A 20,100-nucleotide genomic window follows, 5' to 3' on the forward strand; every position below is an offset into this window, starting at 1 on the left:
TATCTGTAATGATAACAAAACTTTATGAAGACTGACTAATTCATGGTCTAAAGGCAGTCTCCACATGGCAGCAAAGATGGACACTTCCAATAGTAGTGTAAAGGCCAAGATTTATCAAGTGCTATTGAAGAGTCATGTGACATTCAATTATATGTATCTGTCCAAAGACTTCTTTCAAACATGATCTGACTTCTCAGAACTATTGTCATCTGAACACTAAACAGATCTATAAAATTTACACAGTTGTTGTCCAGAACCAGAAATTCACTACCACTGTGACCTTCCTGAGCATTTTATTTAAGCTTTCTAAAATTCATCCTTAGTAGTAGTTTAGACGTCAAGAAAAAAAAACCCAGAAAGCTACAACCATTCTGCTTTCTCTGTTGCTCAGCGGCCATCCTGCTTAGTCTAAACCTGTCCCCAGCTGCAGCCATTTAGCTCCTTATCTTGATGGCAGGTGGATAACCTTAGTGTCATTCTGGTGACCACACAAAGTTTATTTAGATAAACTCAGAAGTTTATTTGCAGTATAAACAGGGTATGATGAGAACCAACCAACCCCAGCTACCCACTCAATCTGTTTACTTAGCGCCTGAAAAACAGAGAGGAGGCTAAAACCTTGTCAGGCATTCCTTTTCCATTTGGTTTTTAAAGAGCCTTCTAATTCAGGAGGCCTTTTTTTTTTTTGTCCAGTTATGAAGCCTTTCATTGTACTAGCACTCTGCTGTAGTTTTTTCTCTAGCAGAGCCATCCCTCTTCCATTTGAGTTTTCCGACTGTGATGACCCTGATGTCTTTAAAGCTGTTGACACAGCACTGAAGAAATACAATGAAGACAGAGCGACTGGTAATCAATTTGCTCTATACATGGTGATGGAAGCCAAGAGAACAGTAAGTAGACTTTGCAAAAAAAAAAAAAAATGTTGGTTGGAATTGTTTACACACTCTGAATGAGATTATCTCCGTCTTGTTCATAACAGAACAAGCATGACAGCAAAGTGTCTTCCAGAAATCTTTTTAAAAAATCAAAGAAATTACTTGCACAGTAAGATACTTCTTACCATGACAAGCAGGGATGTATACTATGTTCTTATCAGTGGAACTGTGCATGCTGGTGAATTGCTTATTAATACAAGGACTAAAGAACAGAAAATTTCTATAACTAGTACAATTAGTCTTACTGTCCACTTGTTTTCTCCTTTCTCTGTTGTTTCCAGCATCAGTAAGGTTTTCAGTTCAATGACAAAAACACATTCACTAAAAAACCTGAATATTATCTTGACTTGGGAAGAGCTGGTATCACACATAGAAAAGAATGACCAAACAAAATTTGGCAATACTCTGAATAAACTGTTTGTGAATATTATTTGATTGACACTAGTCCTGAGTCACAGATCTATCTAAAAGTACTAGGTGGTATTTCAGTCAAATAGGGTGACAGCTAAAATTACAGAAGAAAAAAAGAATTAAACGTGATCCTTTGCCTGGAGTCCTTGCGTTTAGTGTTAATCTAACAAAAGGGTATTTACCTCTGAGAGGCATACAAAGAGGATATTACCCTCATAATGACAAGCATTACTTTACTTGAAAATAACACTAGCATTTTTTTCTACTGGATTGGGTTCTCAGACGTACAACACAAGCAACCCAGTGTCAGAGAGAATATTTTGCACTCTAAAATCACAAGACACTTTTACCCAGATAGAAATTGACCTTAGAAAGGGGACATGAATTGCTAAATGCCTTACAGTAAACTACACACATCTTCTGGCACCTAACCTTTGATTTTCCTGTTTTCAAACTGAGGAGATTTTAGCATGTAGTGACAAAGACTAAAATCTGGCAAGCCCTCTATACGATTAATATTAAACAAATGAATAGTCCCACTGTCTTCACTGAACTACACACATCCTTAACAACAACCAAATACAAACGTCTTTAAATCAGAGCTGTAACGTCACCTTGCCTCTGCTGATGTTCCCAAAGGACAGATTTTTGTTTCAGTATTTTATCTTAAACAACATTCTAGTTTGAAGATTATACATTTATTGCAATTATAATTCATCTTTTCTTCTCTAGATATCCATCTTTTCTTAAAAGATCAGAGGTGCAAATCAATTATTACTTTGAATCATTGATCTGGCTATGATGTTAAGTCAAAAACAGAGACAAGGAATCTGCAATAGAGATTTCCTAATATTCTTTTTCTAAAAAGAGTATAGATTTTTACTTATTGCTAGTATCACAATGTTCAATGCATTAATTAAATAGCTGGTTATTACATATTCATGTACATTAATCATTGATAAGGTAATAAAACATAAAAGCTGACTGGTGAAAGACTGAGCCTGCCCCAGTTAAAGGCATAGCTGTTCATAATAACAATAATGAAATAAACCAACAACAAATAATGTAAAGAAACAATGTCTTCTCTCACCTATTTCATTTACTCATTGAGATGATTTATTGCAGATTTAGAACCCTATAACAGAGAACAGAATTTGGCTCTTTTTAAGTCCACTTCCCTGATGGTATAATCTGATGCAGCTCCATAAATGTCAACTTATACCTGCTGAGGATTAAGTCCATTATATTTTTAGAGACCCTTTCATCCTGTTTTACAACCTGCAACCTTTATATCAGGTACCTCGACACCTCTTCATAGTTGCAGCAGTACAGAATAAGAACTGAGAGAACACAGAATATAATTCTGTGTCTATACCAGTGTAAATCCAGTACATTCCACCCACATCAGCTCAGCTTCACTTTCTTGGTACAACTAAGGCAAGAATGATCATTTAAGTCTCCCAGCAGTATTATTTGAGGATAACCAGTATTAAAGTACAGCAACTGCCTGTATTTGTCTTTGAAAAGGCACATTGGCAGAGCATTTTTAGTGGCTATGAAAGATTAGTAACTTCTGGGTTTGTATCTCCTCTAAAGGATGAACCACAGACCAGTGTGTTAATGTTACCTGTAAGCACAGGCTCCCTAGTCAGTTTATGGCAAGGAGAAAATGCTCTCTAGTGATTTACCAACACCAGAAACGCTTCCACTGGCCAGGCCAAACTTTGCTTAATAATTCATATTTCATCTTATGGGATTTCTGAGACTACTCTTATGAGCAGCTCAGCCTTTAAAACCTGTAGGAAAACCACAGGCACGGCCAAAGGCTGTCTCCAGACCATATGCCCTCCTTGACCCTTTCCCTCAAGTAGGCAGAGCAGCCCAAGTACCGCAGAGCAAAGGCAGTCTGGGCACTGCCAGGCTGCCTGAGGGCTGCTGGCTGCTGTTTCTGGGCTGCCCGTAGAGTTGTACAGAAGGAAAGTAGACAGATCTGGTAGGAGGCCAAGAGTGAGGGAGTCAGACAGGGACACAGTCCAAGCTGGTAATTATGCTAACTATCCAAGCAGCAACCCAAATTTGCTTATTTGGAGCACATTTGAATATGAGTACAAAACCTAACCACTTCTTTCTGGTTTAAAAACCCTTGGTAATACAAGTTAAAATGAAGGTAGTTGAGCATACTGTGCCTATTGTTTCAACACATTGTAATTGTAGATAAGGGCTCAGTGCTATAATTAGGTAAGTTAATTATTGAACTACTAAGATTTGGGAGACCTTGCATGGAGATCAGCAGTTAATCTGAAACCATACTATAAAATATAAGGTAACCAATGGATAGTATTTACCTTTTGAAGCTCTTATCTTTTCACTTAATATGAATGTCATCATTTGCATAGTAATAAATCATTTTTATCCAGGCAGGTCCTGACACACAATTCCATGTGAAATATCAAATACGGGAAACCACTTGTGCTACTGAGGAAAACAAACTCTGGCAAGACTGTGATTACAAAGTAACTGCAGAGGCTGTGAGTATCTGTTGCCTTTAAAAATTCTCTGTACAAAAACATCAGGATAATGACCAGGACTGCGGTCACCTGGGGAAAAATACAGTAGAGAATTTAACTTTTTTAGCTGTGTTACTTTTAAGAGCTTGCAGGACTAAAGTACAGTACAAAAATGTTTACAACTCTAAAGTTAACTATTATTGTGAGTTTACTGTTATAATCCTGAATATGTGCAGAAGGGAATAATTTAGCGCTTCAATATGAAGGTTCATAATAAATTCAATGTAAGATATATGCACTGTGAGAATGTGAGGGCAGTAAAAGTTTTTAGTAATCATGTATAATGGAAACTTGCATAACCAAATAGACTTCAAATCTACACCAACAAAAATACTGACATGGAAGCTACTGTGGTAGGAAAATTTACCAGAGGGCTTTTAGCAGTGCAAACCGTGTCTGGCTCGCGCTACTAGAGAGCACCCTGAGGAGGTACAACTGGGGCACACATAGCACACTGGGGCACACAGGAGCACCGCACACTTCTACTGGAAGTTACTGTTATTTCACACAGTACATAGTGCAAAGAAAGGGATGACGGTGATAATGTCATTTGAATCGACGTGAAATGCCATGGTCACTGCTGCATATCTTGTACTAGCAGAGGGGAAATTGGGTAAAGATCCAATTTATACAGACTTTATTTATGAGGATGTGTTCATTTCCGTTACTCTGACTGTAAATTCTTTAGTTAATTAACAAGCATCAATCATGATACAAAGCAATCTTTCAAATTATCTGCTTAGTTCATCCCCTACTTTCCTCTTCTGGTAACAAAACAGTAAATCAGACATTACTAAAAATGTACATAGGAACTTGTTCCCCAAACTCAATTTGCAACTGTCAACTTCATTCAATAGCTAGAGAAATATACAGCCCTGTATTTCGCTTCAGCAAGTTTAAGACAAATGTTGTCATATGTTTTTGCAGAAAACAGGAGAATGCACAGCTCAAGTTCATATGAATAATGCTGAAAAAACAAGTAATGTTTCACAAGATTGCAAAATTTTTCCAGGTATGTAACTGTTTGGGGCAACATTCAACAAGTATGTTGACAAATAAGAATGGGAAAAATATAATACTGAGAGTTTCAGGTAATTTTAAAGGTAGGACGTCCTTATCATTCTGCTTAGACACTTACAAACAATCTTCCAGAAGCAACTATATGTAAAGATAAAATTTCACCTCACTATTATACACATAGAGGCTAAGCCAGTGAAGCACTGGCAGTTTTTATCTAGGGTAATGAAAATCAGCACGTGCATGTGTAGTAAGTTTCTTCAGACACTGGAATTATATCAAGTTGAAATGAATTTGCTTAAGACAAAAAAAAAAAATCAATAACTTACAACTTGTCACACTTTAATTTTCTGTCCTTGCTCATTCAAGTATAAAATTGTGCCCGAAATTATTAGGGAAAAAAAAACTTTAAATGACAAAATTGTACCTTGATTTTCTCCAAACTAAAAATGACTAAATTATTTCTGTAAAGTTTACCAAAACAAATATTTACCCCTAACTGAAGAAAGAGGGGAAAAAAAAAAAAAATTTTGAAAATAAAAATCTAGCGGTGATGTAAATATGTAAGAGAGACTGTGATATCTTTTACACCTTAACAATAAGCCTATAAGACATTCACATGACTGTTATGTTCACATAGTAATTTCTTTTATTAGAAAGAGATCACATTGTTTTAAAGCTTTGCAACTGAGATCTCTATGTGCCTGCGCCTAGTGTTCATGTAAGACATACCCAAGCCAGTTTTAAAACTAGTCGCAAGTAGCTAAGTGTATATTAACCACAGAAATATTTACCATTGTTTCTGAGATGTTTGGCAGCTTGTCTTTGTTTCTGTTCCTCGTTATGTTGTTGAAAGCTTAAATGGCTACACTTACAGCCAGTGTCCTTCTAGGAACTGCAGAATGCACAAACTCCATGTTCTGCTACTGAATAAATATTGCTTGGCTTAGATGCGTTTGTAGAGCAATGGTGACATCTAGTTGCCAGTAAAGGTGTGCGAATCCCCCAGAGAATGCGTGGGAAATCTGCATTTGAATCTTTGCTTAGAAAGCTGAAAAAGCATATATAAATTAAATGAAGCACGTAATTAGCCTAAGAAGCTCATCTCTTGTTACCAAGTTATAGCAGCTCTGAAAAAAAAAAATACACACTTGTTCAGCACTTATAAAAATGTGGAGACCATAATTGGTTTAGAACTGGGTGTACTGTTATTTTATCTCCTTTGCGATTACTCCCCAAAACATGTATATATTTGTCATTAATGAGTCAAAATAAGTAATGCTAGAAATATGAAAGGCCAGACGTTGTTCAGGTACCCCTCGGAGAGCTAAGACTAAATAGTATTGCTTACAATGAAATATTCCAAATATACAGAGGAGCCAAATCCAATCCAAAGGATTCAAAGAGAAAGAGTGAAACAATAGACCCTAACGGGTGAGGGATTTCCCCACCATGTTATGTACCATGCTCTTCAGCCTTCTTGGTTGGAACAGTTTGATCATACAGACCCTGGACACGTTTCCTGGCTGGTGCAAGCTGGCATAACTCCATTAAAGTCAGTTTATGCCAGCTGAGGATCAGGCACACAAAATTTATTTCAGTTCCACAGAGACCACATATTGTCCCACTTTCATTCTCAAGCTCACTGAATCATGAAATTAATTTATGTACTGAACTATAAAATTAATTTATGAAAATCCAATCCATGATTACTAGAAAGGAAAGAGAGTTAATAGGATTAGTAGTAGGAAACAGAAGTTTGAGCATCCCGATCAAGCTTGTCAATCCACAGTCAATCCAGTTGGTTAAGCCTGAAGGTAACACCAAGTGGTAACTGCTGGCAGCCACAGTGACTTGGGGGGGCCTTCAAATCTTCAAATAACACAGCAGTAGAACAGTTCAACTGGAGTCCCTAAGGAGCTCCCAGTCAGAGCAGCTCACATGTGTGAGCTGAAACTCTCCTGTCAAAGCAGCAGCACACAGTGGGAGAGCTTTGAAGAATATGAAGACCATCTCCTTAGTTGTAGCCTCCACTGATTCTTCCCTGACTGAATGAGGGATGACCTTTCTTAATGGTGTCAAAAGGTACATGCAAAGTTCTTCTGAGATTTGCTGACTCCTGAACTCACTCACTTCTCTGAATGAAGTTCACTGCTGAAACCATGCCTGGATCCTAATGTCATAGAAGGCCCCTTCCACCAGAAACCAAAGCAAAAGACATTCATTGTGTTGAGAAACATGCAGGCCTTGAAAAGGAAATGTGGGTTTTGCTGATCGCTCCAATTTTAGCAGGAAATCTTCTTGCTCATTGAACCTTTTCTGTCATTCCTAGATAAGAAGAATTAAAACATGACACCATTTTACGTGAAGCTCTCTATTTTTTTTTTTTTTTTTCTTTTCCAGCTACGCCAAAGATAGAACTTACTGAGGCTACATGTCTTGGATGCTTTCATCCTATATCAAGTGACAGCTCTCAAGTGTCAGAAATTCTGAAACAAGCCATTCAAAAGTTTAACACGCACAGTGCTGAACCTGCCCTTTTTAAGCTCGTGGAAATAAAAGAAGCTAAAAGACAGGTTTGTGTATGATTTTTCTCTAAATTTTACCAAAAAAAAAAAACCCTGAAACCAGGTACCTTGGTTGTTTTATGTACAGGTTTCTGATTTTAAGGTGGCTTATATTTTGTAATAAAAGCATATGAAATGCATATAGAGTGTAGACCCTGTAAACAATTATCTTCATTTATAGGGAATCATAAAAGGTTACCTACTGGATTTTCAGAGCTGTCAACTTTACAAACTGATAGTAAACACACTTTTTCTTTATCTCCAGTTGCATCTAACTGGTGTTTAGCACTAATTTATTTGCATTCTGTGCTGACACAGGCATCTTGTGTTATCTCAGATGCTCTTGAGTATTCCACTTGGCCTCTCCCTGAAGCTCCAGCAGAAGCAGATATCTCCTAGGTTCTGTGCCAAAATTGCCAGCCTGCACAGGTGTCTCATATACTCTACAGCCTCTCAAACAGCACCAGCCGTCTGTTTTTGCAATGCAATATGACCCATATGTCATCAGCTGCTATATGCTATAGGATGGGTAAACCCCATGCAGGAAAAATGGGTAAGAAAAACAAAACACCAGCATGCCACTTGCTGAAAGATTTCTGCACACAGGAATATCTACTTTGCAAGAAATGACTGCTCAGGTTGCAGAGATTCTGTGTTATCTGGTATTCAGTGCAACAATTATTTCCCTGTGAAAGGCTCTCCTATGGATTGGCATAATGTTGCTAGAAAGCAAAGTTTTTTGTTTGTTTTTTTTTTTTTTTTAAACTAGTGTATAACCTGACACCAAATACAGACCCTTTTCTTTGAATGTATATGTATTTACCTAGCCAAAAAAGCATCTTCTGGTCTTCCGTCAATTTGGCCCATAATTTAATTCAGAATGTCTTCTTTCTGTTTACTAATGGCAACAATCCTCTTAGTTGAAAGAGAAGTTTCCACAGTGTTTAAACCACATGCCAAAATTTCACAGACAGTCTGCAATCCAGTAGCTGGAAAGAGAACCATCACATCTCTTCTGGACAACAGAGACTAGTCAGACCCCTCCACTTTAATTGATCTGGGAAGGAAAGTTTCTAGATTTGATTCTTATTTCCACTTTTTAATCCAATGCTACCCAACACTGTGATATGGAGGGATTTCATGGGTGAGAAGCAGTAGCCATAGTAAGGAAAACTGAACTGCTTCCTGGAGAGAAAATGAAAAACAAAGAGTGAGCTGAGATCACTCGGCATATGATTGGCATCCAGGGGATCAGGCCCAGCCAGCACGGGTTCACGAAAGGCAGGTCGTGCTTGACCAACCTCATTTCCTTTTACGACTGGGTGACCAGACTGGTGGATGAAGGAAAGGCTGTTGATGTGGTCTACCTGGACTTCAGCAAGGCCTTTGACACGGTCTCTCACAGTATTCTCCTAGGGAAACTGGCTGCCTGTGGACTGGGTAGGTATACCCTTCTTTGGATAAAGAATTGGCTAGGGGGCCGTGCCCAGCGGGTGGTGGTTAATGGAGTCAAGTCCAGCTGGCAGCCTGTTACAAGTGGTGTCCCCCAGGGGTCGGTACTTTGGCCCATCTTGTTCAATATCTTTATTGATGACCTAGACGAGGGGATTGAGTGTACCCTCAGTAAGTTTGCAGATGACACCAAGTTGGGTGGCGGTGTTGATCTGCCTGAGGGTAGGGAGGCCCTTCAGAGGGATCTGGATAGGCTGGATCACTGGGCTGAGCTGAATGGCATGAGGTTCAACAAGGCCAAGTGTCAGGTCCTGCACTTTGGCCACAATAACCCCATGCAGCGCTATAGGCTCGGAGCTGAGTGGCTGGAGGACTGTGAAGAGGAAAGGGACCTGGGGGTGTTGGTTGATGCTCAGCTGAACATGAGCCGACAGTGTGTCCAGGTGGCCAAGAGGGCCAATGGCATCCTGGCCTGCATTAGAAATAGTGTGGCCAGCAGGAGCAGGGAGGTAATCATCCCCCTGTATTTGGCACTGGTGAGGCCGCACCTTGAGTATTGTGTTCAGTTTTGGGCCCCTCACTACAAGAAAGGCATTGAAGCCCTGGAACGTGTCCAGAGAAGGGCAACAAAGCTGGTGAGGGGTCTGGAGCACAAGTCTTATGAGGAGCGGCTGAGAGAGTTGGGATTGTTTAGTCTGAAGAAGAGGAGGCTCAGGGGAGACCTCATTGCACTCTATAGCTTCCTGAAGGCAGGTTGTGATGAACAGGGGTTTGGCCTCTTCTTCCAGGCAACAAGCAGGACCCGAGGAAATGGCCACAAGTTGTACCAGAGGAGGTTTAGATTGGACTTGAGGAAAAACTTTTTCTCTCAAAGAGTGGTAAGGCACTGGAACGGCCTGCCCAGGGAGGTGGTGGAGTCTCCGTCCCTGGCAGTGTTCAAGAGGCGGCTTGATGAGAAGCTACAGGATATGGTTTAGTAGCTGTGGCAGCAATGGTAGCGGGAAGACGGTTGGACTAGATGATCTTATAGGTCCCATCCAACCATATGATTCTATGATTCTATGAAATCTGGACAAAATACCAGGCAGGGGAAGGTAAAGCCCAAGGCAGACACAATTATAGGTAGATGATAAATGCAGGACACTCAATAACAAATTATGCCAGCAGTATAAAGTTACATTATTTAGATATTGTTTCACTAGGTCCCACATTCCGGAACATAGGAATTGCCAAGCTGTATTAGTACAGTCATCTATCTAGACCAACTTCCTGTCACTGGGAGTAATAAGTAACAGATACTTTGGAGGAAAGTGCAAGAAACCAAGCATTGTGGGGCTGCAGGCTTGCCAGAAGTGGAATCCAAATACAAAGTGCACTTCTAATATATACATGACTTGCTTTACTTTTTCTATCACAAGGACAAGGGGTTTTTTTGCTGTCTGTGAATACTTCATGGCTCAGTGACTGCACAGTGATTTGATGGATGGAAGGCACTAGAAAAGTAGTTTTGCTTTCTTTGCTAATCACATTTAATAGTTTAACTTCCAAGTGTGCATTGGTTTACATAATGTACCTCCTAAATATCTGTTCCAGGTGGTAGCCGGATGGAATTACGTAATTAAATATGACATCGAGGAGACTAATTGTTCCAAAGACCAATTTCAGGATTTAACTCCAGAGTGCAAAACCACTTCTAGAGGTGTAAGTAATCTTCAAAATCTCCTTATCAAGAAAATATCATATTAACAAATAATCATTGAGATCTGACTCAAGAAAATATTTACAGTCTTGCTTCCCTTTGTGAATGAAGTTTAAATCCAGGCTTAGAGATAACTGTCTATTACGCAATGGGAACATCTGTGTCTTCTCCTGAATCAGTGTCTAAGATGACCACTGAAACATTTACAGATTACTCTATGGAATCTAAACAGTCTCACCCAAATAATAAATCCCTTGAAAAGTTTCTATCCGGATATTCAAGGAGTTACTCAGGTACCACTCAAAAAGTGATAACTAAAATTAGCACAAATTTTCCAGCTTAAGACGTATTTTTTCTAAGAAAAGTAAGTAGCTGATTTGTTACCTTAGAAGTAATCACTTCCGTCCACCTCACAATGCGGGAGTGCTACCTCATTCACACAGGGCTTCGATCATACAGGGTTTGTGGGACTGAATCTTTGTCACTTATCCCCTGAACTCTTAAGCAACCTTGCTAATAGATCATCGACAGATATTATTAGAATATTATATTCCAAGAATATTCCATACCTTGGAATGACCAAATTCCATGGAAGTTATTCCATACCTTTATTCAGCTCTGTACTATTCATTTTGAAATGGGAGGACCAGAATTGCATCCTGTATTCAACATGCATGTGAACTACAGAGCTATAGTGGGGCATAATATTCTCTTTAACCTGGATAATAAGCTTTTGCATTTTTTACTACTTTTTCCAAACCACTACCAAGCAGTTTTTTTATGGATTACATTTTCAAGTATCTGTCATAGTCCTAAGATCTTGATTCTGGATTGTAACAATCTTGCTTCTTATTCTACAAATTATTTGTTTCCTTTAGAGTCTTTGATAAGGGACTTCACTGAAACCTTTTTGAAAATGTATGTATACTCAACAGGTCTCTTTACTCACTTTTGTTGATGCTTTTGAAGAACTTTGACAAATCTGTAAAATATAACTTCTGTTTATAACAAAAAAACCTGGTCTCTCTTTGATGTATTCATGCCTCCTAGTTCTCTCCTCATTACCATTTCTAATAACTTGCATGGTACAGACACCAGTTTTATGGGTCTATAACCTTTTTGAAAAAGAACAGGATCAATATGTGCTTTTTTCTAGCCCTAAGATATCCAGGCAATTTTAAGCACATCGTCTATCACAATTCCTTTAGAACACCTGAGTAAATACAAAATGTTTGATTTGTTAATTGGGCAATCTTCTTTTCAGTATTTACATTGAGACAGAAATTCCAGTGAGTTCTCCATAAAATAGGATTCTGGCTTGTAAATCTCCCCATTTCCTTCTGTAATGAACACGTACAAATAGTTCATTTAGCTTCTCTTTTATCGTTTTATTTTCTCTGTGTGGTCCTTTTGAACCCTGATCATTTATTGGCTCTGTAGACTGTCTGTCAGGCTTCTTGCTCCCAGTATACTGAAGGAAGGAAGGAATTAGTAGTAGTAGTATGCTTGACTTATTCTGTTAGCAGGAAGGTATTAGGATGTGAGCTTGTTCATTATTTAGAAATAACAAGGAGCTGTTTTGTGTTTTTTACTCCAGCGTGTAGCTAAATGTGATGCCAAAGCATATGAAAATATTCACGCGCAGATCATAGATACTACAAGCCAATGCAAGCTGCCAGGTATGTCATAGGCACCATCAGTTTTTAAAGTTCTGCAATTTTCAATGTTTTTTTACAATCATAAAAAAGACAAAATAAAATGCAAGAGATTAAAACAGATAATAATAAAAGTAAGTGATTCTTCTGGGACCAAAAAAAGCACTGTCTCTTAATGAAATACTACTACAGATATTTTTTTTTTCACTTCCTACAAGTATTTCATACACAGATGAATATGTATACTGCTCTATTTCTATGACATGAGGCTGGTTGCTGACTGTCTTTGGAGATTAATAGATATAAACTCCAGGAGTATAACTATCCTACAAAAATTGACTCCTTTTCCATGACAAGCAAGTTAATATCATGTTGTTTAAATAAGTAACTTCTAACTTTCCAAAGAGCTGCAGTGCATTCTTCTGAAAGGCAAAGGAGCTGAGGACTTTTAAGATTTTGTCCAAAATTGGTAATTCACCTATTGCTACTATCATTGTTTATTTCATATTGCATGACTATACTTACATTTTGTATGTTAGGGGCATACTTTTTCCCTCAATAAATAAATTACTTAGAATTTATAAGTTCATTACAATCAAACTCCCAAATTGTTTTCTTATTGTTATTTTTTTTCTCCAGCCATCTATTTGGACATAGATTATCACAGCTCCAGAGCAGGGAGTACAGTACTACTCCATGTAGTAAGTGCTGCATTCTCACCCATTCAGACTTGTTTTTTTTCAAGAAATTATTGTGATATTCTTCAACATACTCATTAATTGCCAATAACATGCACCTCTTGTTTCACCTGATTGAGGTCCTTCTATATGTTTAGATGTTCCTTCTCTTTATTTCCTAGCTGCCAGCAATTGGTACACACAATTATAGTTTCTATGAGAAAACAGTTTTTTAAGTGTCCACTGCCACACTAGGTGCTGACGCAGTGTTCTTTTAGACAACCAAGGTGTGATAATGCTGATCATATAAAACTCAAAGATGTTTTGGTTTCATTTGATAGACCCAAATACAGCGTTACACAAGGCAGGGGTTTATAACTAACTGGTTTTCCCATCCTTTATCTACGTTGAATCTTTTGTTCCTTAGATCTGAAATCTATTGATTTCTTTCAGTTGAAGACACAGTAATTCCTGCCATTCGTGCTGGTTGTCTGAAGACTATCCCAAACGACAGTCCAGAACTGAAGGAACTACTGGAGGTTTCTATGGAGAAGTATAATGTGGAGAGCAATGACGATTTCTACTACAGAAGTGGAGAAATAGAAACAGCAACAGTTCAGGTTGGGATACACCACAGAGAGGAGGAACAGACATGGCAGTGTTATTGGTCTGAGCTGAATGTTAGCTGAAGTATTTAGATTTGAAATAATGTTTTTCTCTAGATGTTGATATATGTGGTAACTGAAATATCCATGCGATTTTTATTGAAAAACTTCGTCCATCATGGCTTGCATTCAGAAGTTATTTTAAAATCTCCCATCTCTTGATTTTTTTTTTAATTTTTCTTAAAACAATATGATTTTAAAAGCCTGGGAAGAGGGTTGACTTAGGGTATCTGATTTCTGTATATCTACTCCACTTTTTACCAGCTTTCATAACATACCTTAGTCTTTTAAAACAGAGAAGATCTATTAGACAAAACAACTCACTTGATCCACCACACGAATACTCTGTAGGTTATTTTAGGCACTGTCCATCCTACAATAGCTGTAAGCTCCAAGAAAAGGCGCTTCCCAATTTCCCTTAGAAATCTGTTAATTTATGTACTAATTCTGCTGCTAATGATACTACAGCTAGATTCAGAAGAGAACATCTGTGCATAATTTAAGATAGACAGATAAATACAGCTGGATAAAGAAGAACAAGGAATCAAGAGGATAATATTGGTCAGCATTTGAATTTGCTTTGTTTACTGTCCCAACATACCAAAACAGAGGTTTAGGACAGAATTGAAAATAAGACAGTGGAGTAGTTCAGACTTTGTCAACAACTTCTTCTGAGCATGAGGGGTACCACTGGAGGAGGCTCTAAAGCACACCAGAGATTTTCTGAATAGTTAATGTTTTTTTACTAATAACATCTGTGCTTTTTCTTCTTTTAAACTTTTTTCTTCTTTCTCACTTTTCATATCATGATTGATATTAGCATGCATACATTTTTAAAATAGACTTAAAAGAAACAGCATTTCATGTTTTGCCTGTTGTCTCTGAAGCAAGATATATTACCTTGTAAAAGTAAAAAACTTGTACCAGGCACATTCTTGAACCCATGCAGTTTCTCTCCTTAATGCATTTGGCAAACATGTTCATTTTCAACTGAGCCTTTTCAACACACGCTTCCTTTTACTTACATTCCACTTTTCTGACATCATATTTGGCTCTCTACAGTGGTGTCTCTAATAATTTCATTTGTTATTAATGAAATTACTACAGGCATCCAATAAAACAAAGCCAAAACTGTGGGCCTCATATTATTCTGACCTTTCTGTTTCCTTCAATTTCAATGCTGGAATTTTTGAGAATGGGAACTGGAGCAAATAACTGAGTTGATTAGATGCAGATAGGTTTGCTGCCAAATATTTTAATGTTGTTCTTAACATATGTCATCCCAGTGGTCAGGACTTGTAGAATATAAGTAGCATAAGCTTGTAGAAAAATATCTTTCCTGTGAACCCTTTTCAATAAAATGCCTTTAACACAGAAGGCCTTCTTGCTATTTTTTCAGGTGGTTGCAGGAAAAAACTACCATTTAACATTTGCAATCCGGAAGACAAACTGCTCAAAGAAAGAGTTTGAAAAACTTAATGAAGACTGTGAAGCCACACCAGACAGTGTAAGTAAAGATGATGTTGCCAACTGTAATGTTCCTAATGGACAAATTCACGTGTACCAGAAATTGTAAACACTTAAGTAAAATCACATTCTGAGTTCTGTTACCTCTTTTGGCTAACTTTTGTTTCAACAAGAAGGACACCTTCACTCTTTGTAACCCAAGCCAGTGACAATGTTTGTAAAACATGAAGCTTAAACTGAGTCACTCCATCTGCAGGATCAGTACTCACTGCAAAGCAAAAGGAACTTTCTCCTGATAACAACGAATCAAAGAAAGGAAGGGAGGAGGCTGCTGCAAAATGAAATAGCTGCAATACTCCTGACTCTGTGGACTTGCAGCTAAGGAAAACATGAGATTAGAGTGTCACTGTGTGCAAAGGAATTATGCTTCTGAAGTGCGTGCTGCTGATACTGGGGGAATGTGTTTCAGACACTGGAAAGTAATGCTGATAGGGCCAGAAACCACTGGCAAAAGAGTTGGTTTGGAAAGACAGGCTTTATTTCCCCTCTCTTGATCTACCATACAAACAGTGCTCACCTGCAAGACTTTAAAGCCTGTTAGTGCAGCAGGCATGAAATAGAGAGAAAGCCTTCCCCCCACCTTATCTCAATTTCCCAATTTTTAGTAGGAGAAATACTATCAACAAGCAATGTTTCTTAGGAAAATCACGAAGATTAAACAGTCAGTGTTCCAAAAGTACTGGAGATGAAAAATCCAATTTTTCAAGGTCCAATCTCCAATCTAAAGTTGAATTAAAGTGCTCACACAGGCACAATAACCCCCAAAAAGCTAAGCAGTCTTGTGTCCCAGTACAGAAGTCTTCATCACTAAGATGGGTTTCATAGATATTTGGGTAAAGTTCCAAGTATATTTGCACTTAAAAGTATTATTAAAAATCAGGATTTTTAATTACAACTCTTTTAATTTGTGTCTGATGTTTTGTTGCCTTAATGTGTTGATTTTTGATTCGTTAACAGGCACCATTGCCTTGTGAAGCACAAATTCACGTGATCCCATGGGAGAATAAAATCCTTCCCCAGGTTAACTGCTCTAAAGAACGGTCAATGGTATGATTCCTCTTCATTATCCATCATCACAAGTAGAGCTTAGAACAAAGGCAGTCACTAAATTCTTTATCCATTCCAAATTATCCCATATTTTGTACCAAAAATAAAGGAATACATAGGTCTTTTAATGAACTTAGTAATGCCACACTCCTCCCTCTCACCTTCTAACCTAACTTGTCACGTTGAAGTCAGTTCCACCACAAGCTGAGACGGGGTACAACACAGTGATTACAGAAATACAAAGGCAACAGAGCAGAGAGAACATTCTGCATGTTGACTACTCCCTTCGCCTTCAGTTAGGCTCTGAAGTATCGCGCCCCATCAGCTCCTTTGAATTACTATTCATACTAGGTTTAAAAATTGAGACAAAAATGTATTTGGCAATGCAATAATTATACTCCACAGATTTCAAAAGCATCTGTGAATCTTTTCATATTAGTAGAGCAGCAGATCTCCTGCCAGAAGTTGTCAATCTCTGCAGGAAGATCTTTCCGTTTCCTCCCTGCCCAGCTCCACTATTAACTAGCCCTGAACATGAGTCAGTTGGAAAATTTCAGAATGGAATATAAATCTTTTTTATTATCAGAACTTCTTTAGTTCTGATGATTGCAGGTTTTTTAATAAATGCAGGGACTCTCATGCTCCCCACTGAAGAAGATACACTGAATAAAGTGAAATTTATTAGCCTGCATTCATAATCAATAAGTTCGTTGTGCTCAGCACCTTCATAACTACCTATTCACTCATTATGTATCAACTATAAATCTCTCTCCTCTTTGTTTTCACTACAATATTATACATCAACTTACAAATTTAGCTCCATCTCAAACAACTCTGATTTGCAGCTAATGATCAGACGCTTTGGTAGACAGAAATGAAACCCATGTTTGACAGTGACTGTAGACCACGCAGTCAGTCTTTGTCTTCCAGTTGAACAGTGATGGGGAAGTTGAGATTACTCAAGAACAACTGAGTGTTTCATATCAGCTTTCACCTATGTGTGTTATTTCTAAGCAGTCTTATGAAATGCGTATGTCAAATCTAGAAAAAAAAATTGAAGAGTTACATTTCATATAACAAAATGACCCTGATCTTTTGTACATGCTAATATTGAGACTACTCAGGGACGTGTTAGCCTTTAGCATAAATAGGTTTTATACATTGGAGTGTTACACTCTAACAAGCACAGGGACCTTTAGTCCTAGAAATCAACTGTATTGTTTATAAATTAAAACCAGTACACATGTTTTCCTCTCTATAGTATCATTCCCATGTTAAACTGGCAGAATTTCAGTGATATATAAATTGTTCTTTTAACATAACTGCTAAAATACTCTGGAGTTATTTGGGAGGGTGTTTATGTTTCCATGCTTATCATAGATAGGAAAGATAATTTTTTAGTTTACTTTAAAAATCTGATAACATATTTTTGCTAAATGACTCATGTACTGCAATGAGCCAACTTCTAGGTTTCCCAAATCTATTGTTCTTGTTCATGTAACAAATATGGCTATTATTGTTATGATTTTTAGGCTGTACTCCTAAGAAGGCCTCCTGGGTTCACACCTTTCCGAAGCTTTGCTATGCTAAACCAGGCAAATAAAATTTCATGCTCTGATAAAAATGAAGAAGAAACGCGAAGACCCAGCAATGAAATGAGAAAAGATGGTGAACAGGAACCAGAAGGTGAAGGTGAACCTGAGCATAAGCACAGGCATAAACATGGGCATAAACACAGGCATGAACATAAAAAGTTCAGACATGAGTCTGACAAAAGGCATAGGCATGGTTGTGGGCACAGTACTGGCCACGGGTGTGGGCATAAAAAACACAGTAAAAATGGTAAACATAAACACCCAAACCCCAAATCTTCTGAGGAGTCCAATGAAAGGGTTTTTAATCAAAACGAAACCCTCTCATCATCCAGTGCTGAAACAGCACCAGAGCTAGTTAATCCAGGGGTTGCAAGAAAGGAAACAAGCAAATCTGCAGAATCACTAATTCTTCCTGATACTTCTTTACTTAATGGCTTGCCAGATCGCCCAGAACCTCCTCTCCCTAGATGTCCTGGAAAACCATGGAAACAAATTATGGACCTTCCAGATCCTTCTAGCTTTGCCAGAGAGTTCACAAATGAGGATCTCTTGCCTTCTGCAGTAGAAAATACCAATCCAGCAACAGAAAATTCAACACCTCCTCAAAATGAAGAGAAAGACCTTGATCTCTCAGATGCTTTACCATAAATCAAACATTGTAGGATCCTTTGCAGAAATTATACATAGAAAAATGAGAAAAATACTGCCTTTTGAAATGTATAAAATGTGAAGAGGCAAAAGCTCCTATTCTGTTAGCTAAGGTACTCAAGTAGCTTGGTCACCAGCACTTCTGTGGACCTAACACCATATGGCAATACTCTGTATTTGCATATATTTGCAACAACAAATGGTAATGGTACCAACTATTCAGAACCAGTCTAATAAAGGGACTAGGCAAGTCAACAGGCTTCTGCTGCAGAAGTTAAAATTGTATATAATCTGCCTCAAGTTGCTTTAAGCACAAGTGAATCACTGCATCAAATCTTACTGTATTATGTTTACAACAATGGCACAAAGAATTTCACAGATTACATGAAGAATCTCAACCAAATATAGGTAAGACAAAAGCAAGCCAATATAAAGCAAGGGTGCCTTTCTTGGGTATCTGAAAAAAACATTTCTCTAATTTACTGGAGTGAATCTTTTAAATAATAAAAAAAAACCAACCTGTTTTACCTGACAATTTCTTTAAATAAATGAATATTACCACTGGTCTATCACTAGCAGGCTGTTATCTTGAATTAGATAACAGGGGCAGCTGAGAGAATCCTAAATAAAGCAGCTTTATTATTCCCTATGCATATTATGTTAACTACACAGAAAAGGCACTACAATGGATTTTTTTTTTCCTAATTGCATTAAAAGCTACATTAAAATGATATTTTAAAAGTCATGAATTCCAAAATTAGAAACAGTCCCTGTGAGTATAACTTCAGCCTGGTCATATGCATCTAAACATTTTTTTTTAGCATGGGGTAATTGGCTGACATATAGGCATATATTAGATGGATAGATAATCATCTGTCATGACTGTTGATATAGAATGAGAACCACTATACTTCCTTTCTTTCTGAAAACAGTTACTAATCTTTAAGAAGTCATACTACTTAGCTGGATCCCCATTTTAAGGAAAGATATAAAAATAATAACTCCTGGATCTATCACTAATCAAATCCTGCAAGTTTTTTTTTCATTCCTTTCCTTGGAGGATAAAATGCAAAGCCTATCTTTTCTTTTCAGCACATGACAAGTACTAAACTCACAAAGCTAGGCAAAGGAAAGCCTTGAGAGTTATCTTTAGTTGTTTGCTTCTTTTCCTTTTTCTAAACATTGACTGGTATGATTTTGGCTGTAACTGGAAACTTTCTGTATGCTGTATTATTATAAGGAGTATAAGCTTGAAACAGTTTTTCTTTAAATTACTGTAGCAATTTTAGTAATTCATGCAAAATTACAATAGAAGAAATAAGAAAAAAGTTTTCCCAGCTCTGATCTCCCTCATCTGAAAAGACAGTCACACTCTTGGTGTATTCTCCCTACAGAGCATGTGTACATGACCACAAGGAGTGAGACATAGACTGAGTCATCAGAGCAGACTCCCAGATTCTTGATTGCCTTGAATTTACCACATGCTATAGTGGGGATGTGAGGTTTCATTAACGTTTAATACAAAGATGACAATTTCAATTTTCATTACTTCTTTGTATAATGTATGAAAACAATTACTCATAAAAATCAAAGTGTTCCAGTCTAAAAATTTTGGAACAGAATGTTCAGATATTTTTA

At 37.7% G+C, this 20,100-nt stretch overlaps 1 protein-coding gene across 2 annotated transcripts; it reads left to right on the forward strand.

Annotated features, from left to right (window-relative positions):
- Window positions 1–596: 596 nt before the first annotated feature.
- Window positions 597–19,031, forward strand: KNG1 (kininogen 1). 2 transcript variants are annotated; one of them, XM_086755053.1, is made up of 11 exons: window positions 597–890; window positions 3,764–3,874; window positions 4,841–4,925; window positions 7,334–7,506; window positions 10,543–10,650; window positions 12,246–12,327; window positions 13,434–13,600; window positions 15,045–15,152; window positions 16,130–16,219; window positions 17,752–17,905; window positions 18,257–19,031. In XM_086755053.1, exons 1-11 carry the CDS (start codon window positions 696–698, stop codon window positions 18,460–18,462), a joined length of 1,479 nt encoding a protein of 492 aa, XP_086611179.1. In that variant the 5' UTR covers window positions 597–695; the 3' UTR covers window positions 18,463–19,031. The 2 variants fall into 2 exon arrangements, with proteins under 2 accessions (XP_086611179.1, XP_086611178.1); XM_086755052.1 differs by having other exon boundaries at window positions 599–890; window positions 17,752–19,031.
- Window positions 19,032–20,100: the final 1,069 nt, after the last annotated feature.

The sequence above is a fragment of the Chlamydotis macqueenii genome, chromosome 9 (genome assembly GCF_036417535.1).
Source record: "Chlamydotis macqueenii isolate bChlMac1 chromosome 9, bChlMac1.mat, whole genome shotgun sequence".
In the NCBI taxonomy this organism is placed as follows: Eukaryota; Metazoa; Chordata; class Aves; order Otidiformes; family Otididae; genus Chlamydotis; species Chlamydotis macqueenii.